At 46.2% G+C, this 23,682-nt stretch overlaps 1 protein-coding gene across 3 annotated transcripts in view; it reads right to left on the bottom strand.

The window, feature by feature from the left end:
* Window positions 1-329: 329 nt before the first annotated feature.
* The window catches only part of LOC106744813 (homeobox protein 5-like), a 268,696-nt gene continuing 245,343 nt past the window's right edge, over window positions 330-23,682 (bottom strand). Inside the window, exons 4-9 of one of the 3 annotated variants that reach the window (XM_014619852.1) lie at window positions 16,252-16,400; window positions 11,057-16,018; window positions 10,554-10,718; window positions 8,916-9,063; window positions 6,032-6,281; window positions 330-4,825 (exon numbers count right to left, since the gene is read on the bottom strand). In XM_014619852.1, coding sequence (XP_014475338.1) covers window positions 4,585-4,825; window positions 6,032-6,281; window positions 8,916-9,063; window positions 10,554-10,718; window positions 11,057-16,018; window positions 16,252-16,400 — 5,915 coding nt within the window. In that variant the 3' untranslated portion in view covers window positions 330-4,584. The remainder of the gene's footprint in view (window positions 4,826-6,031; window positions 6,282-8,915; window positions 9,064-10,553; window positions 10,719-11,056; window positions 16,019-16,251; window positions 16,401-23,682) is intronic. The other 2 variants (XM_014619853.1, XM_014619854.1) reach the window with 2 other exon arrangements.

Raw genomic sequence — 23,682 nt, 5'->3', positions numbered from 1 at the left:
TAGCTNCCCCCCCCCCCTTTCCCATCCGTCGCGACGATTGAAATAATTAGAAGCCACAATTTTCGCTGTGTGTTGACGGAGACGCGTGATATTACACATCCCGACATCGTTCGCTCGACAGCTCGTATGTACTTAATTAACACCGTCCGCCGACATTCGCATTAGCATTAAATAACGGCGCTCGTCGACCGTACGTCGCACGGCGTGATTTACCAATAAGGCGTATGTATATCTATTTACAATATCTTGGAAAATATACAAAGGACATCGCGGCACTACAGTATATATTCTCGATTCTTTCCCTTCTCTCTTTTTTCTTTCTTTTTTTCTTTTTTTCTTTTTTTTTTTTTTTTAAGACGTTTGATTCTTGCGTGTATGTCACTGAGGTAAGTTTTCACTGGTTTTTAAGCTACGGTCACTCTCGCGTTTCATGCTCGAGAGAGCGAAGGGAGAAGTACTCTCGGCAAGCTATGGTTCACATCGATCCTAGAAGAGAAAAACTAGCGAAGACCTACGCGCCGTATCGAGCGCCGTTCTCGCAAAAGTCGACATCTACGAGGCTAAGAGCTCTCAAGAAACACGTTTTGTCGATTATCGCCTTTCATTTTTCGGAGAAATGCGCGTGAATATTATATTTAATGCGCGTAAGCTGCCGATAAATATTTCTTCGTATGCATTATGTCAGAATATTGTAGGATAATTAAAAAATTAAATATTATCGAGAGTAACTAAATTACAGTAAAAATTACAAGATAATTATCATTCTAACCCAAGCAAATTTATCTAACTTCGAAATACATAGATTCTCGAGTTACTATCAGTTTTTACAAATTTCGTAGCTGCTGAGATTTGCGAAAACGAGCCTCGACCACTCCGATTTATTCGAGATAATTTGGAGCGAAGAAAATCGGATAAAATTAAAATTACCTTAACTTTAAACGGTCCCGTTGTGTTATGTACGTGTACAGCGATGCCAGCCATTTACGTATTTAAATTCTGTCTCTATGATTTATTTTTTTCCTTTTCACTTTTTTTATTTCATTTTCGCACGGTACGTTTTGCTGAAAATGTGCAGATATCGAAAAAATTTTTTTTTTTCATCCGCGGCCAGTGATATGTCTTTCGCCATTTATCAAATAAAACGCCGCGTCGCATGTGCGTATGCAACGCGCTTGGTCACGATGAAACGCTACGAACCGTGTCACGTGAAGCGAGAATACGATTCTCCTCTCTGTCGAAGATTCCTTTCTCTTTTGCTTTTATTTATGAAACTTAGCCAGTAATACGTGATATCGCGTGCTTTTGATTTATTTTGATATAATTGTCCTTAAGTAGAAGCGCGCACTGGGAAACTCGCTCGCAATATTAGGTGCTTGCAAAAGATAGTCCGTTGGATTTTTAGTCGTATTCTTTTATTTGAGGAAACAGTACATACCAGATTCAATCGATATATCTGCCACTTTTGGCCACCTTTCAGGTTGTCGTCTGATTTCGCGCTTGTAAAATGACTCATCTTTGGAGCCAATGAAATCATAGACGATCCAACGACGTTTTGCAAGATCCTGATATTTACACGAACATTTAGATGGTCTACATTTCGCGCTGACGCTTATAAAAGTGGCCTACGTCGAAATCATAGAGAAATCGAGTTAACCATGAAACTTGTCTTACAGCGTGATATACAAGGTGTATGTATGTCAAACGTCACTATTGCAGAAAAGATTAACGCGATACGAAGGAAAATATTCTGGGTATACTTCGTAAAAACTTCGACGATCCTTTTTTTTTTTTTTCATACACACGAAAGTCTAATCGTTTCAAAATAAGACGCAACTTGAACAATTTTCTTTCCGTTTCGCTGAAGAAGACCGAAAATCATACGGCTCGGACGAGACGTTATTATTTGCGGAAAGACCGCCTTTCGCGAAAGGTATGCGATGTCAACTCACGGATACACACAGTGAAGCAGTTTTCTTTTGATATAGCTGATAGCTCCGATTCAATCGCACGAGCAGACCTGAGCTTACGGATTCGTCGCGTGCGTTCTCCTAAACGATTTAGCTATTTACTCGTGAACTCCTCGGCCTTTCCACCACATCTGCGCTATATTCGTTATTACGACTTAATTATCATCACCGTTGGCATATTTACAGGCGTAATGTAACACTAGAAAGTCTGTACGGACCCGTTTTGTAGTTAAGTGTCTTTACGCGGCCGGTGCGGTTGCAGCGAACGTTTCCGGTGTTTCTCGGCACCGATTAGGATTCAGGACGCACGCGAACTTCCCTCGGGCAAATCAAAGGTCGTGAGTCGCGATAAACGTGAATCAAAAACCGCGCGATCCCTTTTTGATACTTGCATCTATTTTATTGTCTATCGTGTGTGCGAACGTGTTACCCGATTTATCTCGATAATGCTCCGAAAAATTCGAACCGAATCTTTCGACCGACCTAATAATTGCAAAGGAGGGAAACGAAAGGCGAAAGGAACCTAGAGAATCTTTCGGGGAACTCGAGATCGATATTCTAAATCGTACGTCGAAGTTCCGTTTCGATTAATTTATCGTTAGCGTTACGTGACTTTTTTTCAAACGATCTAGAGACTCGAGTAGAAATTTGCCACATGTCACGTAACACGAATACGCCGTGACGTGGAGAAATGTGGATGAATATAAACCAACGGTTAAAAATCAGTTGCTCGCGTTTACCTGTTAAAAACCGCGGATGTACCGCGCTCTGCGGCGGACTCCGGTCGCTTCATTACTATATACAAAATCGACCCGTCAATTATTCAGTCACAGCGTGCCCCAGGTCTACAGAGTTCGAGGAACATCGTTGAAAAAATGATCACGCAGGTCAAGAGCGTCCTGCGTATGCGGATACATAGGTTTAAAACGGTCCCGACGAGCCTGTAGCCCGGCGTTATCGCGGTAAAACAATGTTTCTCGCGTTCCGCGTGTATAGCCCTCTAAAAAAATGCGTTACTCTCTATGGGTAATGAGGTTCATTCGCAAAAATATCTTTTTAAAACTATACTCCTGTGTATATATGTGTGTATGCGTTGTGTATCTGTGTATGTGTGTGCTTGTACGATCGCTCTCGGATACGGACGAGTAACGTTACCTTTAGGAAACACTCATGTGATTCCGACTTCAGCGTGCGTGAAAACTGTAAAAACCACACGTAACTGAGAGATCGTTCAATACGCATCGCCTGCATAAAATGCATTCGCATTTAAAACGCTGCCTCGCTCGTCTTACTTTGCGTTAACGGAATATGCGGACGAGTAATCGTTGAATAAAACCCGCATGACAAAACCATGCGTCCCTATGAGAAATGTGACCGAATGTGCTTTTATTGGCGCAAAAATGCCTGTGGAAAATTATCGTTTCATCGTCTTGTTCTCGCTCCCTCTCTCTCTCTCTCTCTCTCTCTCTCTGTACATGATTACATACACACATGTGGGGTATATAATTTAAGAACGTATGCCGTAGGCCTATTTCGTACAACAGTAAATCGGCCGTAGTGTTTCTCACTGTATCTCGCCATTAATCATGCAATTGCAATTTTACACGCTCGAACATTCGCCTATCAAATGGATACCGCTGGTCGCAAACAGAAGAATGCACTGAGGATGTTGCAACCGATAATACTTATTCCTACGCTACTTAGGCTTCGTCGGTGAATTTACGAGAAAGGAAAACGCCGATGCCACTCTCACGCGTGAGAAAGAGAAAGAGAGAGAGAGAGAGATAGAGACCGTGTTGTAATACGACTGTGTGTTTAGCGTCGCGTTCCCACGATCCGCTGATTTCGCGTCGAAGGAAAACTCTTTCTCTCATTCGAGCAAATCATAGACGTACTTTTGATTATAATCCAGAGACGCTCTCCGTACAATAATCAGACAATACTGCGAGCGTCCCGAAGCGTATCAGTTAAACTGTATGAATGGCAAAAAGTTGCAACGTTTAGAAGCAAGACTGTGTTTACGTGTGTACGATCACGCTCGAAGATAAAATCCTCGTGAATGATTCCGCCGAATGTCTTGACTGTGAGCAGCGAATGTCTTGTCTGAGAGCAGTAAATCACAGCGATCACCGTGGTTCAGTATGCGACATGCTTGAGGTGATCCGTACGCAATAATTTCATAGCATATCGCATGCCTCTCCACCAATAGATTTCTCGCTTGAGCCGTCGTTGAGTTAGAATAGTGACGCGTGATCAAATCTCTATCTGTCGCGCGAAATTGTACCTGTGATAAAATTGAAACTGATAAAATTGCCTCTAAGCGATGAATAGTAGGTTTTGAGATACGCGATACGCTTTGCATATCGACAACACGAATCCGGACGCGAGCGAAAGATTGCGCGAGTTACGACTTGGCTCGTTCGAAGCGAACAGAAATTGATCATCGGTGATTCATTGGGAGAACGTCTAATTTCATCAATTCGTCGGTAATTTATTAAACTGAATGAGCCGGCTAATTACATTTCTGCGCAACGATCTTCGATGCTCCCTCACGATTTGCGAGTCATCGACTGCCGATATTCGTACCGATGCATTAAACGACCATGATCGACATGGATCACCGGCATTGTTTCTGTTCGATTTTGGCATGATCCACGGTAGCCACGGACCTCTTCGACGATCTCTTGGCCTCCGATTTGCCGGCGCTATTGACACCCTTAGAGCTGGTGGCCGGCAGCGAGGTCACCTTCGGCGACTTTTTCATATTTTTCTGGTCGCTGGAGGCCTCCGTCATCTTGTCCAGTTCCGCCATCGCCTCTTGTATCGCGTTTTCCAATTGCATATTCAATTTACGACTTCTAGAAAAATAGGGGAGGAAGGAGAAAATCGTACAGTTAGTACAGATGATTACCAGCGACCGGTACGTGCGAGCCGACCAATCAGACAACAGTGAAATCGTGGATCTAGAAGCTAAACACAGTCGCGACTAAAATAGGGTTCTGTCAAGCATCAGTAAATGGCGATACGGCTAGATTAAAATTATAACGCGCATAGTTTCTCGTCGAGAAGCAACACCGCGAACCATGGTGATTTAGACTTTTTCGGAGAAAGAAGAAAAACGCACGGATTTATTAATACTGACGTTTCCAATCTTTTTCTTTTTCCACGTGATCGTGTGTTACAGTTAAATATTTAACGATACAGAATAGAAAAGACAGGGGAATATAAAAAGAAAGATGGTTGAGATCAGAACGGAATCATTTAACATATTAATACCCACAGCATATAAATGTGTGTATGTATATATACTTATATATATATCAATAAGAGTATCGATATCCTTTGGCGAGTTAATAAGAAGAATATCGAACCACAGATACGCAATAAGCTGTGCAAGATAGATTTAATTGGCTGTTGGCTTGCTAATAAATGCTATAATTACAGTCATCGACGGTATGCAAGAGCTTTCTTCCGAAGAAGGAAGGAATTTAATAAATTTAAAGCTACGTTAGAATGCATTCATTACTGTGGTAAGCACTCGCATAGCTGGAGCATTTCTTTTCGAGTTAAATTTTAATAACCGATTCTCGAAAATGGCCAAGGAATATATCATATGATATCATTAAGATGTACAATATAAAGCGATAAAAAAAAACATCCCGTGCAAACACATACTTCATATAGCACTTATCGATTTTCGTCTGTTTTCTCTCCTAAAAAAGAGAAGACCATGTGACTATGATTAATTTAAACACGATAAAATTAACATCGCGTGCGTCCTGTGAATTTATCTTGAAAGATAATGTGGCCTAATGAACTTTTCTGAGATATTTAATGTAAGACTAAAAATAAATACACGAATTGAGACGCGAAAAGATCCACATCATCTCAAGCCAAGTATGCCGAACGTAAGAAAAAAATTTAGTAACTAACACTCAAGCATCTCCCCTTCTATTTCCCCCTCAATTTCCGTCTCGGCGAAATATATTGTGGAAAAAAAACAACATTTTTAAAGAGGCTCTCATCTTTTGAATAGTTCATCCCTGTCGGGGTGGGCGACTCACTTCCTAAACTTTTTACGGGCGCGATGGTGCGCCTCGAGGCCTTCAGAGAGGGACTTGAGGGTCTTGACATTGACCTGGGTGCGACTGCCCCCGCCCCCATACCATCGGACCCAAACCGTCATTGTACCCGGAGGGCCCAAAGACTCGACTTTCCCCGGCCAGGCCGGACTTCCTCTTGCTGCGCCCCACACTAGCTCACCGACCATCAGTTTCCATTGGTTCCCGTCGTCTACGTCCTTTGTCTCAGCTACTGGGGGTTCCAAACAAGGCACGGTATTTTTCAGAGACTTGTAATCTCGGCTGACTGCGGCTGATTTCGCGTGATTCAGAAAAGAAAGTGACATAAAGAAAGCCCATGTCCGAAACAAAAAAAAAACACTTCTCGTACAGACACATTAGATAGGAAACTGTCGCGGACTCCTGCTGACGACGTAATTTTAAGAAACGTCAAAATCACGAAACGAGATTAAGGAAAACCGCGTATTTATTTCGCAGTAATCGAAGGATATCTTCGATTTTTGTGAAGAACTGACGGTGATACTTTTTTTCTCGCCAGAACAATTTTATTCGCGGAATATTGACGATAAAATACATCTCGACGGATCTTACACTTTATTTTCAAATATCGATTGTTTCGAGGACTCACAATACTACGTATTAAATACTTTGTCGGTACAATTGTTTGTAATGCCGCAATTACCGGAGTGGCACGAATTATTTATCAAAATTTCATTTCGTGCTGTAATTGATTTGAATTTATCTTACAACGATGTGTACGCTATTGCGTTTTGCACGGCATATCGTGACACGAGACCGCGCAGTTTCTGCCTGATATATCTGTATTAGTCTCGATTAAGGTGTGCAACGCATAATAGCAAAACGTTCCGGTATGCTTATGGTGCGTGTCGCAGAGGGATGTTCGAAACTGATGGTTGAACTACTCGTTCAGTAGTAATAATGTGCTTCTTGCTCGCATGTGTGCTCGTTAAAAATGATTAGTAGCTTCATTCAATGGTGGTAGGCGAGATCAGAGGCGGTATGAAATATCAGATGGTACGAGCACATGCAATGATCTTGTCAATGTGAATATTACTTCTTTTGTTCTCTAAATTTTTCGTTTGCAGAAACTTGTATGTACAATAACTGTATGTTAAATATCGAATCTATACAAGTAGCGATGCAAAAATTTACATTTCCAAAGCGTTTAAAATTTTGGACAATTATTTAAACAATTAATTATTTAACTAATGCACACATTATCGTATTTTTCATTTCTCTTCTAACGCCGAAATAGAAAGAAGAATACATAGAAATCCATTTTCATTTTTGTACAATCATTGATCCGATGTTAAATCTAAGTTGAACAATTGCATTCACTTGTCTTAGATACATAATCCTAAATATAGGATCGATTTAATCATCAACACCTGACATTAGCACCTTATCTTTACTCCCCAATTCTACTGTGAACGTTTCTCGATCGTAGACAGTGTGCGGTGACAACTCGAGAGAGAGAAAAAAAGAACAAACCGCCTTATCTCCTCGGGAGTACATATGCGCATGCCGTACATGTAACATGAGGATGTTTATGTACAAGGTACGTCGAGATAACACACGGTAGTGAGCCACACCCCTTCCGAAATGAACGTATGATTCAAGCCCCTTGGCCACTCGGATGAGAATGTAATTGCGAGGGTAATGGTATTAACAAACCTGACAGCCAATTAGTAAACGCAAAAAAATACCTTCCAGGACATTATTTACAAATGTCACAACGGTTATTTCTTCATTCCCGCAAGCGATGTGTCGGTGACTCTCGTACACATGATGAACGAAAGAGCTTTTTCGTTTTCGTTTTTTTTAGCAAACTGGCGCCACTTACCTGCTCCTCTCGACATCTCGTTAACGTGATTGATAAACGCGACGAATCGTTACGACGAATAATAGCTCGCTATCGGAGAGCATAGACCGCCTCGGAGAGAGCTCGGCCACCGAGTGCTCGGTTCGCATGATACAGCGGATGGTTTCCGGTGTGTGAAGTCGCGAGAATGCGAAGCGACGCAGGAGTCGTCGCTCGCGCGATCCAGCGTCCGCTTTTTTAACGCTGGAATCCCGAGCGTTCGCGGAAGAGAGAAAGAGCGAGAAGCTGCTCTATACGAGAGAAGCGACGAAGCCACGTGAAAAGCAACGCGGACGTGCGCACACCTCGCCATGCAACGACATTACCAAGCATGCACAAGCGCAATAAGTGAACCAATGGTGAGGCAAAGTGATGACGTACCGAGTTAGATCGCGCGCCGATGATCAGATAATTTATCGGGCATGCACTTATCTAAGTTACAAACGATTTAAGGAACAAAGGCGTACTACGAGGAAGCACTCTTAATAATAACATTCGTCCGATAACTGTCACAGCGACGAGGAGCAACGGGAAGCACCGTCGTCGTCTTCTGCCCGTGAAAACCTTGACGTGTATCGATGTACCGAACAATCGATGCTTCACGTTGCTCACTGTCGCGAAGAACAAATCGCAAAAAACATCCTGACAAAGAAACTTTTTTTACAACATGCTTCGTAGAAACGTTCAGCCAATGTTCACCGCGAAATCATACATATATATATAAATTAATTAGCAAGTGAATATCCAAAACAGTAAAAAGTACAGATATATCAATTTTGAAATTATACTCCCTCTCTCCTTGCTTTTGAATGTATGATACACGGTTACATTGAAAGCTCAGATATCGATCTATACTACCGCTCTGCTCGTCGCGTTCGGATTAAATATCAAAGTTTCTTCGCAGAATACTTTTGCTACTAAGCGGAAGTACTGTCAACTACTTGTATATACGATTAAGGTCTAAGAGTACCATACAATACTGACCATCTTGGTCTTCATGCAGAGTAGAATGCATGGAATGGATGGAGTCCAGCTTTCGCTTGATTCCGCGGCCGAGGGCATGTTCCCTGCCCTCGCACCTCACCGTGCTCACCACACCTTCGGCTTGCTTCAACGTCTCTGACGTATAGATCTGTCAAATACAACTCGATCAACTCAGGCACAAGCCTACCAATCGCATGCTAATATCATTTCAATGTATCAGTGCCGATGTATTGTCTTTTCTTTATCTTAAACCCCGCTTCACGCGTGGTCCGCAAGGATCTCACGGGTGTCTCTCGAGCGAGCACAGGAGACAAAGCCGATGGGACGCGATATGAATGTAGCATGAAGAGCGAAACAAAATTAAAAAAGGAATGTAACGGTGAAATGAAAAATTTGTCGCGCTCGAACTGCGATGTCTCCGATGCTTTCGATGCAGGATTCACGCGGCATATTCCTATTTGATTCATCGACGCATGCAAAAACGATAATGATACCAAAGAGACAAACTCAAACTCTGCTTACGCATGCTCGTTGCAAGGTATTTTTTTTTTTTTTTCGTTTATCGGGTATATGTTCATTAAGAAATTATATGATTTTTATCAGAAGGATATTGTTCAGCAAAAATTTATTTTTTCGCTATTATAAAAAGGAGCGATTTCCTGATTAATTCGTCAACACACCGTTAATAATACAATTACATTATTGCAATGTAGGATTTAAATAATAACACTACGAATAAAACGAGCGTACGAGCGCTCTCACACGCCACAATGAAGGTGTAAAAATCATTAACGTTAAATACAAACTAATTACAAACTTAATATTATCGAGTGTAATTCGATCGCAACCTAATAATGCCACTGATGTGTGTCTAACTTTCATAATCCATTTACAAAATCAACCAACTTTATAGCCCGCGCGCGGAAAAGAAAGATACTATTGTTCGTCCGACGATGAATCACTCTCCTCAACGTCGTCACCTTCTTGCGCATATACGAATTGATTGTATACGTATGGATTAATGTAGGCTGGCTTATTAGGTGAATAATTAACAACAGCAATGCCATTAGGGTCAGACCTATAATTATACAAATGCGGATAGAGGTCGGACGGCGTGATGCCGACGCTGACGAACTTTTGCGGGCAATACGGTACGCCGCTGTTATGCCGTTCCAACGGCTTCTCCTCGGAATTTTGATCAACCTCGTCTTGCTCGACGACATGCTGTACAATTTGGTGATTACCGGCGCGGTTGTCGCCGAGCTTATTGCTAACTTCCGGTAACATGGTGTAATGAGCATGATCTGGCACTAAGGCTTGCTGTCGGTAAACGTTCGCACTAGGGACATAGTGCTGGCTGTGATAGAGGATTGGCTGATAATGACCGTGACCTATCATTGACAACGGATTGACCTCTATCTCCGAATAAGAAACGTCCGTCATTTCTTTACTGTTGCTCAGTTGATCTTCCACGGCAGAGTGGTCCATTGTGTCTGAATTAATGGAATGATTTGGTGATGATGTGTCCATATGCTCCTGTGAGTCAGCGTATGTGTTTTCTGGGTGTGTCGTATCGGCTGGCTGGTGCATGTCTATTACAGTTAGATGACGGTTGACCTGCTCTACGTGGGTACCAACCTGGATCCCAGTGGTCACCGTCGACTCCACGTAGGTCTTTCCGTGCAGACTCGGTTGGTTCAATGTGATCTCCTTGGTGGTGATACCCTGAATTCTCCAATCCTCCGACGCGGCCTGTGCGTCGCCCGAGTCCGGTTCGCTGCTCGAGACGCAATGAACCATAGGCTGAAAAATCAAGCACATTTGCGTGATGATTATTCAGCGAGATTATTCCCCTTTCCTTCCTCCGCTTAAAAAGCCAACGAGTGATTTTAAATGGCGGAATTTCCGTGTTAACGCATCTATGAACTTTTCAATGTTAAATACTTCATAATTAACATAAAAACCGGATAACTGAGCTATTTGATCATTTAAACTAGTAATTTATCCTTTCCCTTCGCACCGTGATTCATCATATTTCACCATAGATTACGTGAGAAAAAGTCCGTGTAAACATCCACGCGGACTGTAGGTGAATCATCCACGCAGTCTTAAAATGTACGGCACAACCCCGCGCTCTTTACCGTGGACGACGAATGATGCCTGGCGGTGATCGGGGGTGCTGGCGAGGCGGCGCCGTGGGTGGTGGTGTCCACGGCCGGGCTGTTCGACCTCTGGCTGTTCCCCGGACTGTGAGTGGTCGTGTCGGGCGGGGATCCTTGCCGCATCATCGCCGACTGCGCCACGTTCGTTTGATTGCCGGCGGTTTGAGTCGACACGGAATGCCTCGCCATGAGCGGACTGTGCTGCTCGTTCTGCGAAGCCGTCTTCTCCACGACGGTGGTGCTGCTGCTCGCGAGCACGTACTGCTGCTGCTCGACGTTCGGATCGGACAACGGCGAATTGACGCCGCTCTTGGGCGAGGAGGACGCTTTACCCTGGATCATACCGGAGCTCAGGATGTACGACTGATTGTGGTCGAGATTCAGGGACGGGTCGACGGTTTGCCCGGCGTTCGAGGTCGCCCCTTGAAAGTTCGGTATCTGATTGTTCGACACCATGGTCGTCTGCTGCTGCACGATCGTAGTGTTCTGCTGGACGAAGGTGGTGTTCTGCTGATTCGACGCGGAGGACACGGCGATGTTCTGCGCGGTGCCGCAGGGCACCATCAGCGTTTGCCCGTTCATCTGTATGAACTCCTGCTGGCCCTGCATGTTCGGCGGTCTCACCTGCGAGGCGTTGAACGTCACCTGCTGATTCGGACTGACGTTCGCCACTATCGGGCTCAGCTGATTGCCGAAGGACGTCGTACCGTTCACCAAGAATTGGCCGCTGTTGGGCGACAGGAACTGCGCTCCCGGACTGTGCTGCTGGATGATCTTGCCGCCGGTCGCCTGCGGCGCCCGTATCACCATACCGGCTGGACCAGCGGCCAATATGCTCTGACTCGGATTGAAGATGCCGCCGTGGCTCTGCACCGGCGTCAGCACGTTCTGACCGTTGACGTTCTGTATCTGCAGCTGCATCCCGATGTTCCCGGTGTCCTGCAGCAACGTGGCCGTCCCGTCGGCTGACATCACCATGCTGCCTAAGCCGGGCACAATGAACTGCTGAATGGTAGGGAAGTTCTGCACCATCCCGGTAGCGCCGTTCAACAGATTCACCGGTTGAAGGAGATTGATCTGCTGCGCCGGTTGGGGATTCGTGATTATCTGCTGGGCGTTGAACTGCGCGGACGCGGCGCCGGTCTGCCCGTTCATCACCAGCTGCGCCGGCGCTCCACCCTTCCCGGGAACGATGGTGAGCGCCTGCAGCATGGGCCCGCCTATGCTCTGAGCCTGAAAGTTCTGCTGCGCGAAGTTCGACTGCGACTGCATCAGCATGCCGGCGTTCTGCTGGGAGGAGGCGATGTGCAACATGGACGCCACGGTCTGAGGATTCGTCTTGCGTTTCTTGTACGCCTTCTTCTTCGTCATCGCCGACTCCGGCGACAGCAGCGCCGGCTGCCGATTCACCATGCCCTGGTTGGCGCCGACCGTCCGAGACACGTCCTGATTCGCGTCCAGGATCGACTGGGTGTTCTGTATCACGTTGCCGGTGGCGACCGTCAGATGCGGTATCTGCACGTTCTGACTTATACCATCCATCGTCATCACGCCGGGTTGTATCAGCACCGGTGTCTGTATGGTATTCACCAGCACCGTCGGCTGGCCTATCACTTGCTGAGCCACCCCTACCGCGGGGATGACTTGACTGACGGCTCCGGTCACGCTGGTCACCATCGGCGACACCGACAGCGGTGGCATTGAATTCGCGTTCGATATGATTTTCGGCGGTGGAGGCGCCATAACGCCGTTTATAGCCGAGCCGGTGCTCGCCATGATGAGCTGACCGCCGCTGGACACCAGTATGTGACCGGGTGGTAACGTCGAAGTTGCGGGATGCTTCAGTATCCCTCCGGAAGTGAGGACGTTATGAACCTGAACGTTGGCCTGAGGATGTTGCTGCTGCTGCTGCTGTTGTTGATGGTGGTGGTGTTGCTGCTGTTGCGTTTGTGGCTGCAATGACGAGTTCGTGTTCGCCTGAGGTACTTGTATGCTACTGACGACGCTCTGGACCATCTCGAGCGGCGACTTGGATACGCTCATCGTCGAAGATTGATTGTGCGGGACAGAGGAATGAGTGGTAACCGGTGCATTTCCCAACGTTGTGGACTGTGCCGGCTGATGCTGCGGCTTGTTGGGCAGAAGATTCGGCAGGGCAGGATTCGGTATCGCAGACGGTGTGTTTATGGAGACGGTGGCGGTGTTCGCCCTACCCGCTAAGACCGACGTGATCGTATTACTGCTAACCGTGTGACTGCTCGCCATGGTTGTTATCACGGACGACGTCCCGCCGAAGGTGTTGATGGGCATCCTGGACACTGCATTGACGGTGTGCGGGTGAGGTTGGTAACCGTCGAGAGAATTCTGCCTGGTCGTTGTCTGCCGTTTCACCTGGGGCGCTAAATTGTCCGGCGTAGAGGAGGACGTTTGGGATGGCGATGTGCTAGGTGGAATCCCGCTGGAGCTCATCGTGCCGGAACACGGGGTCTCGGATCTCTGTTCCTGCATACCGCCGCCGCCGCCGGTCAACGACTGCGACGGCTGTTGCGGGGTCAAGGTCTGCGCCGGCATCTGACCCGAGACGTGCGAGTGAGGCGTCGGTGGTTGCGAGTAACTGTGCGGCGTCGACGGCTGCGACGAGATGAGGCTCTGCGGCGTCGCCGGCTGCGAGATACCGGGCGTAGAGGCTGCCGGCGTGTCCGAATTCGCGGGACTGTTCGTGCCGATCGGAGACCCGTGGCTGGTGCTCACAGTGCCGCCCTGTATCGGCCTGGAGTCGGCCTGCTGTTGGCTCGTCTGATATCTCTCGCCGAACGTCGACGACGTGACGGGGTCCTCGCGCTGATCCGTATGCATCAGGTACTGCCGGTGCATCTGCTGCTTATACTGATCCTGAATGTAGGACTGAGTGTCGGCGCTGGTGACGCAGCCCTGACACGGACTGCTCTCGGAATCCGTGCCGCTGCTGCTCGACGTCGGCGTCATGCTGCTATGCACGACGACCGGCGAGGTCGCGTGGTTCTTCACGGAAGTGAACGACGAGGTACTCGTAGGGCTGGCGATAGAGGAAGGCTTTGGTTGAGGAAGATAGGCGTTGTTGTTGTTATTGTTGTTGTTAGGCACATGCATGCCGTGACTGGTTTGGGGCGACGACTTCGGATTGCTACTCATCAGGCCTACTTGAGAGCTACTGACACCAGTCTGCCTCGATATCGTACTATTCAGCAGCGCCGTCTGCTGGGCGAGGTATCCGCTAGGATCCTCTAGGAACGAAGGACCGCTGTTATTAAACGTTGTACCTATCTGACCGTTATTTTGCTGATTCTTCTCGCTGAACTCGTCCACCGGACTCGGCGTCGAGTGCTCCAGACTGTTGTTCGTCCTCGACTCCGCGACGCCGTGCTGGCGTTGCTTCTTCACGATTATCTTAGTCGACTTCGCCTTCTTCCGCGCGGCCTCGTCGGTCCAAGTGGAGGCCTGTGGAATGTGATGATGGAGGGGTGGCACGCGGTCGAACGAATTGCAGTTGATATTCTGCACCGTGACGAGGGACGGCTGATGGGAGACGACCGCGGGCCGATTCTGCTGCCACGGTGGCGTTCTGTTGTTGAAATGCATGTTGCCGGACTGCCCGTTTGGTCCCATACCAGACTGCGCCTCGACGGCGTGACTGGCGTTCGGGCTTCTTCCCGCGTGATTCGACAGAACGAATTGCTGTTGGTGTCCCATCTTGCCGTCCGCATTCGTCCCCTTCGAAGGATCGAAGCTCCTCACCGGATATTGTACTTGATTCTGAGTGTACATCCGCTGAACGTTCTCATGGGGGCTGCTCTGCAAGCCGCCATTTTGCACTACGTGATGTCGCTGCATCGAATGATTGTGCAACAAGAGTTGCTGCTGTTGTTGCTGCTGTTGCTGTAACTGTTTAGCATTTAGGTCCTCGTCGGTGACCGATGGCGCTCGACTGTGCCTGTTTTGAATGTCCGTAGTGTTGACGTTGGTCATGACAGCGGAGCCTGGCTGCTGTTGCATGGCATCCACGGTGTGATGATTCATCTGTTGATTCGGATACTGCGACTGAATGCACACCTGTTGCTGATGTTGTTGCTGTTGTTGTTGTTGTAACTGTTGAATTTGCATTTGGAAGGGGTCCGTCGACTGAGGCTGCATAGCGTGTTGATTTTGTTGCTGTTGCTGCGGTTGCATCTGATGCTGGTGAAGTTGATGGAGTTGCGGATGAAGAGCGGTTTGATTCGGAACCTGCGTAGACTGCATATGATGCACGTAATTCTCAGTGGGATGTTGAGAGTTGTAATTTCCCGACTGCTGCTGAACCTCTTCCTGAGTTAAATGCTGCTGCTGCTGCTGTTGTTGCATGTTGTGCTTTTGAATCTGCTGCAAATGCAGCTGCTGCTGCTGCTGTTGTTGTTGATTCAAATGTTGCTGCTGCTGTTGTTGCTGCTGCTGCTGCTGTTGCATTACATGCAACGGCTGCTGATTCAGTTGATTGATATAATGAGGAGTTTGCTGTTGCGCCAATTGATTCACCACCGTGTTTTGATGTTGCGGTTCCTGTTGCTGTTGCAAAATTTGCATATGTTGCAGCTGTTGCTGATGAGGTAGCAGCTGCTGCGGCTGCTGTTGCTGCGATATATGCTGCTGAATGAGCTGCTGCTGCTGCTGTTGCTGCAGAATTAGTTGTTGGTGTTGTTGCTGGAGGAGCTGTTGTTGAGTCATATTGTTGAAGTTCGTCCCCTGCTGATTCATAATCAGCGGGTTGCTCATCAACATGCCCGACATATTGTGCTGATTTAACCTCTGCTGAGGATTTCTTGTACAATTATTCACATCGTGATTTTGAGAAGGCGAATTTAAAGACTGATGGCAGATTTGTTGGCCGTTTTGCTGGACTTGCAGATTCGGGATCGCAATTGGCCATACCTAAAAATCGAATAATCGCTCGTAAATATATTTGCGCAAACAGTCGGTTGAGTACATATGTATATTACATAATATCACTATTGTACGGTAATATGTTTATTCAGTAGCACAAAGTAACAAGGATATTACGAATTGATTTTGATGCAAAACGCGTGTTATGGCGAAAACATAATTCTCCATCTTGGGAAAGATTCAAATAATTTGTGATTCAATTAAAGCTACCATTCAATTACCTGCGATCCATTAGGCACCGGTGAACCTTGAACTCCAGATGCCGCGACCGCGGCAATAGCTCTCTCCCGTTGTGCCAGAAGTTGCGAAACCGAGACGCCGGAATAAATGCCGCCTCCTAGTTTCCTCTTCTTCTTCTTGCTGAGACCATCTGCGCATGCCAATAAAGTATCTCTTAATAAACCAGGGCCGGCATCCAATTATCTTCGATCCGCTGGCATCTACTTGAAATTGAATCGACAAAGGCTTTTCCCGTTCAGAGCGCAATTGTGGAAGACGATAAGTCCCCGGCGCTGTAGAAATTAAAATACGACTTATTCGCTCTAACCCCGGTGCCGGCTTTCTCGCTTATTATTCAGGCGACGTTCCAAGCTCCTTAATGAAGCAAGTGTTCCATTTGAAATCCCGCCGCAAGGTTAAATCGTATTTAGCCCGACATTTCCGTGCTTTAATTCTCCGCTGTTTAAAACGTCGGCCTTCCCCTCCGTCTGTGTTATCATTCCGGTATGTATCTTTCACGAAGTGGAAATATCGTCGATAGTAAATCAAGAAGAAACGCCACGTTGAAAAAGTAAGAATTAGTTTTTTACATGACACGCGATTAATGCCGGTTTTTTTTTTCATACATAAAGAAGATTGATAAATTTCATGATAATGCAACGCGTTTTAATTTCTTCCGCAAAAAGCCGCAAAACATATTTAATCTTAAAATCAAAATCAAGATTTACACAATAAAAAAAAAACACTTTGTACTTGCATTAAAATCGGTCGTTGTTAAAATAATGTTAACCTTTTTTCTACATACCCGTGTATTCATATATCATATTGTGTTTATGTTATCTCAACATTTTGTGTTGTATCGATATTCAAACACGCGTAAGTGTTAAATAACACTTTTTATATATTAGTGTCGCTTATCATATTAATTTTGTGTTTTTGACATAATATTTGTGTTTTTCAACACATTTACTCTGTGTTAAATTAATACAAAAATTGTGACTGGATCGTTTGGGACATGTAAGATGTGTTAATTTAATACCAAATTTTTTATCGTGTACAGCATAATAAAAGTGTCGGCATAATAAAAGTTGCAACACTTTTTTCTCAATGAATTTTTGCACCTCGTATCCAACAGGATGATATATTTCCTGAGAATTACTAAAAAACGAATTCTCTTATTGGACATCGAAAGCATTGCGAACGAAAGGGCTGCGACTTTTATTATGCCGACTGCACAGATAATGGATTACGGAGTAAAATTAGAAGTATAAGTTGTTGTAGCACTTGAATAAAAAAAAAGAAAAGCGCGAATGAAAAGTCGGGAGCCGTTTGAAAACCTTTGCAGAGAGACTGTAGTATAAGACTGTGCATAATGAAAAGATGAAATAGATTTATTACGCTGCGTAAAGAGGCTGTCATTTGCGCGTATTCAGCGCGAAAGAAGCGCCGCGAGGGCCATCGGTACTTCCAAATTACCGTGATTTACGAGGACGTGTCAGAAAAGAGAAGGGATAAGGTTTTCAGCGGGGCGACAGGGGCTAAGGGGATCTTTTATCTGTAAGCCTACAGAGGATAATTATTCTCCGTGCGCGTCGATTGGTACGGGGAGCGAGTAGATAATTCTCGGCGAAGAGGGAAAAGCATGAAAACGACGAGAAGCGCGAGCGAAAGAGGAGGGTGAGCGTAGTAATGAATCTACGGTGGCAAGCGAGGCAACTTGTCCGCCCTGACGACGGCAGTTTAACCCGATTTCCAAGGGGACGAAGATTTGCGTAAAATCTTTGGATCCATTTTGTGGCTTCCGGGGTTTTCGCGCGAACGCGTAAAGTCTCCTCTCCTCCCCCGCGCGCCGTCGCTCCTCGGAATGTCTGCAGTCAATGGCTCGAGCAATAAACGTTCTCGTCGTTAAACCCGATGAAAGAGGGCGACGCAGTAATTGGAAGATATAGTTCGCCGTTTGCGGCTATTTTCAACCACCACGCTGTTCGGTTAAGTACAGGATGCTCGGTTGTCGACTCGCTCGTAATTGCCATTGATTTTGTGGGACCGAATTTTACGCGGATCCGATATCTCTCTCACGGAAACTATTTGTCCGCCGTGAACGCATTTCCCGAAAAAAAAAAGAAATATCTTTCTTCTGCGACGAAAAGTCTGAATGGACACGCTAAAATACGTTGATAGAAAGTTACAGGTATTTTCGGCGCCAAACATATTTTACAGTAGTAGCGAAACGCATGTGTAAATTATTATCACTAGCACATTATCAGTAACACTTGTTAGAAAAATTATTTTCCTTCCTATTTTTGCGCTTAAAATAAAAGAAAAGGATATGTTTGCCGGCGAAAAGAATTATAATTTTCTATCAGCGTACGTGATGAAACTGATTTAACTCGACACGCTTTAAAAATACAAATGCAGGGATTTAAGCGCAGCATGGATACACATGAATCGTGAATTGCGGAGATTAAAGCGCTGGATGACTTTGCGAATAAACGTACGCCATACGCTTGCGAGAGGAGGGACGTGAAATGCCGAAGGGTCGCAACGAACTTATTCATAAGCCTGAGCGAATCCGGTGGCGATGATTTCTGATCAACGGCCGGCTCTGATCGTTACCGCTCGTTATGAGCTCCTCGAGCTGGTGGACGAGCGCGCCTACAAAGGTGGTGACATTCGTGATTTCGCGGGATAGATCCACTCTCCATCGATCTCACTGACGCAGCGTCAAGGGCCGACGCTGGTGGCATCCTCAGCGCTTTAACTACCTCTACAACGGCCTTCAGACGTGCGGCGTGAGTTTACGTTTCAGCTGCTACGATCTCGGCGGCAAGCGACTCTCGATGTGAGCATGAAGATCCGCCGAGGATGATCGTGCGTTACGTTTACGCCGAGGCGTTGATGCGGACTGAGCGAGGCGAAATCGAAATGCGCTTGCGCGACCGAACAACGGAAGCGAATGCCGTCGGCGGGGGTGGTCGGGTAAGAGACGGTGAGAGGAACACATACACAGAGAAAGAGGAGACGTGTGTGTGCGTATGTGAAAAAGAGAGAGAGAGAGAGAGAGAAAGAAAGAGAGAAAGTGTATGTGTTGGTGTAATTGGTGTGAGCGAGAGAGGAGCAAAGACCCACCGCTGAGGGAACGAACGTCACTCGGGGCAGGCGCAAGAATCACAACCGGACACAGTCGTTGGACCGCAAGGCTCACCCCCTCTCCCCCTGCTCGCTCGCTTTTCATGCGCGCGACCGTGGCTCCTCGTACGAAATTAACCCTTATCAACTCCGTGTCCTACCACCACCATCATCCCGCACAACCCCCACCGGCTATGCAACCTGGCTTCTTTCAGCCCCTTCCTCTTGTATCCGCCGCCACCACTGCCGCCACCTTCGCCATCTCCATCGTCGACCGCATCGGCGTCGCGGTACGACGACGACGTCGTCGTCGTCGTCGTCGTCGGCGGCAGCGAAGGGAGAACGGATTCTTTCCTCCTCCCGGGACTTTATTGATCGCCACTGCGATAAGACACGAGCCGGCCGATTGGTCTGGGGGATATGGCCGCGTCGGACCACCGCCGTGATCTCGCGACGACGAACGTGGCCGACGGGAAATCGGGTCTCTCGCGATTCATTCTTTTCTCATGCAATCGGACTAATTCGCATCGATCCTTTATCCGTCAACCGTCGTATTCGCCGAACACTTGCTCCGGTAAATCTTCTCATTTTGCATACGGATCCGTTTCTCCATCCGATTACGTAATCTCATTAATTGCACGCATCTCAGAAGCTGAGATGGTTTTTCTTCATCGTCATCTCTTCGCTTTGTGTGAATAGAATCGTGTTTAGTATGCTTCGGTCTTTTCACAGTAGCCTCCTCTTCAGAAAGATCGTTTCTTTCGTCCTATGTAAACAGACCTTCGGGGAAAAATGCTGACCTAATAAGCTTAACAGGTTGGATGGCGGGTCGGTCGTAGGGTTAATCTGTTTACGCGACACGATATCTTCGCGATAGGTAACTTAAGCGGCGCTTTTCTTATCCAAACAAAACCGCCGGGGGAATTTTGAAAACCCGACACCTGCAGTGGAATCATAGCTAGCAGTTTGTACGACGAAGGGGTGGAGGAAGGGGGAGGGCGTATCGGAGTTCGTCGTCCGTAAAATCGCTCCTCGCTGGAACGTCGCCGCACTACGACGCCGACGTAGGACAAAAGTGATCGATTGAGCTCCGGGGGAAAACTGTTTACAGGGAAAATTGTTTAGAACGACAAAAGATCGTGTAAGCCGCGCCCTGAATTCGGATATATCTATTGTTACCGAGTCAATAATCGCGGGGCGCGCCGTCGCCCTCATTAAATTGCATCTATCCCGAGACGAAATTTCGTCTGTATATTAAATCTTCGATTCTATAACATGTAAGACAGCAAAATAGGTTCGTATAATTTCAATTGTAATAAATAATACAACCACTACTTTTCGACTCTGATGATGTCTTAAATCCGCTTTCGTTGTTTTAGCGTCAAAATAGATTGTTGGAAGTAACGTTAAAATTCAACTTGTAGAATTGAAGATTCAAGAGAGAAGTTAAAAAATGTCAGTATCGCGAAAATAGGTTTTTATTAATCTATAGGCCGTCTAAGTAATAGCAAACTATTAACCTTCTAACGGTAAAGGTTGGGGTCGGATGCGACCCCACGACTCGTTTATTTTACAGTGTGCACACGTTGTTTCTCTTCTTGAGAAATGTTTCACGTTATTATTTGTTACTTTATTATTTATTTATTATTTCTTTTACCCATTTTATACATTGATTATACTCTCTCTCACTCTCTCTACTATTCTATCTCCAATAAATTAGCGCGTGTCCATAACCGAGGATATTATGTTACGTGAATAGATTAATTCAATATTCACCAAGCAACCTATTAAATTTATTTTAGACATGTGTTTTTATTTTTCTGAAGATCTCTACACAGAACGACGAGGGTCGTCTAATTGCTTTAATCAACCCTCGGACAAGTGCGGTATATTTTACATTCTGCGATACACACAGCGGAAGGGTATTTGTACACGGTTTTCGTACAAATACAAGAAAAAATATATCACTCGACTCAGGCCGCGAATTAAAGCGTGATATCTTTTACGCGTATAATTAAACCTTTACTAAGTGACGAAGTATTTCGGATAATTCTGATTTCCGCTCCGCTCTCGTGACCGATAAAGCCGGGACGGAGGAAAAGGGAGAGGCGTTTAATCATTCCTATTCCCAGCGCGGTATGTAATCCATCGTACGTAAGAGAAGACCATCATCCCCCTTCAGCCGACAAAGTCAAACTGAAAATCGGAAAAAGGGGAAATTAAATCGGCTCCCAGAGGGGGAGAGAGAGCGTTATAAAAACTTGGAGCTCGCGTTCAGCGATAAAGATTCATTCGAACCTCTCCACTTATTCCCCTTGCCGTTCTCAGCCCTCGTCGCAGGCGGGCGGGGTTGTGCGTGTTTGCGCAGACCGCGTCAAACCCTCCTCGATGGCGCGGCGGAGGGAATAAAGTCGGGGGAGAGAAAAAACTAACCCCATCCGGCGTGTCGTTTTATATCACCAGAGAATTGGAATCGAAGCGGCGTGGGCGCGTGCGTCGATGTTAAAACGACCCTATAAACTCCCATAAAAACACTGCCACCGACATGTATATCCTCTACCTTACACACCGGCCATAAACTCAAGTTAAACTTCAGCCCAGATTTCCAGACGCAAACGCGAAACCGTCCACTCGGCGGACCCACCGCGTCTACGCAATGGAACGCATCGTGCTAATCTATTTACGAGCGCGAACACAGTGATTCGATTTATTCGGCTGTGTTGTTAGTGTTGCCCCGTTGACCGTTGTGTTAGAAAGGAGACAAAAAGTATTGTAGAAGTGCTAGAATATATTATGCATCTATGCAGAGGAAAATATCGCATGTCGAAAATTCAGATAATAAAGGGAAACAATTTTGCGAAGTTTCATTGGTTCTATATAGAATATCCCAAAACCAACGTATGTTGATTAACATGACAGAGATTCTTTAGTGCATTCTAAAACGAAAGTTCAAATACGAAAATATCGGGGCATTAATAACTTCTGAGGTACAAGTGATCGAAAAAGCGGGGAGGTTCCTCGCAAAATAAACTTGTGTATGTGTGTGTGTATATGACCGACTGGATAATAATAAAATGATATTGCTCGATCAATTTCAAATGGACTTTCCTTTCATAGAAGTTTACTTCAGGCTTTAGTTACAAAGATATGTTAAGTTGAAAATAGAAAAGTCGCTGATTTTTCGTACTTGAACTTTGGTCTTAGAATGTCCCAAAGAATCTGTCATGTTAAAAACATAGTTAATTCTGGAACACCCTATATATCTCTCTCCCATAGTCGAAAAGGTTTTGTCCGACGGTGTCAAGTGCGAATTCTCCACTCGCTGGAAATCAACAAACTGAATAGGATTTTATTATTTAAATTATCGGTTTCGGTGATACGCAAATGTAATGTTTTTCATCTCTCTTCGTTGTGCATAACATGTTCGGCAGGCCGAAGTACAAATTTGCATGAGCGAGATCGAAACCGTGAAATTCCGTCATCGACGTTCGCGTTATAAATATGCCGCCGCGATGATGTGTGAGTAATCCGACATTCGATGAGAGCGCGAGAGGGAGAACGGAGAGGGAAGAGGGGGAAGCGTTCCCAACTCTCCGCGCCGCGAATAATATTAAAATGCGCAGTTACGACGCCCAGGGTGAAAGTTTAATAACCGTTGGTCGCCAACCGCGGTCGCGGCTGGCTTTCAATCTACAAGCGGATTATAATTTCTAGCCGACGCAATTTGGAGTACAGGTAGAGCGGAGGTACGCCGCGAGCATGTACGCCGCGTCCTGCAACAGCCGCTTAATTAACGACGCGAAAGTAAGGGGAGGGGAAAAAGAAGAAGAGGGGTGAAGAGGAGGATGAGGAAAGGAGCGACGACGGGGGTGGGGTACGTCGGTTATGGGATTTGGTAATGAAATTCGGTGGAGAGTTTGGCGGCTATGGTGATACATCATTCCACCCCGCCGGCACCCCCTCGTCTCGCTCTTCGCCGCGCTTCCCGAGCTTTAATGCCAACGTGGCGGGCAAAGAAAGGACGATCCCGATGAGAGGAGAGGGTGGCGGTGGTAGGTGGTAGGCGAACGGGACTTCGCTAATGCCGCAATTTCGTCGTCCTTCTTCCACCGTCGACTTTTTTCCCTAATGATCACGGCTCACTTGACGGGGTGGAAAAACTTTTGGTCTTCCTCCAATAAAAGTTGGCACGTGTTCCCGCGCGACGGTGAATAAACGTCTCGGCGATTATGGCACCGCCGGTTCGACGTCCGACTTGACAGAAAACTTTGTTAATACGTCGGATCGATGAAGAAAGTTTCGCG

Source organism: Dinoponera quadriceps, unplaced genomic scaffold (genome assembly GCF_001313825.1).
Source record: "Dinoponera quadriceps isolate SergipeBrazil2010 unplaced genomic scaffold, ASM131382v1 scaffold1308, whole genome shotgun sequence".
In the NCBI taxonomy this organism is placed as follows: Eukaryota; Metazoa; Arthropoda; class Insecta; order Hymenoptera; family Formicidae; genus Dinoponera; species Dinoponera quadriceps.
Note: the sequence above shows the minus strand (reverse complement) of the source record. Positions and strands in the feature narration are given on the sequence as shown.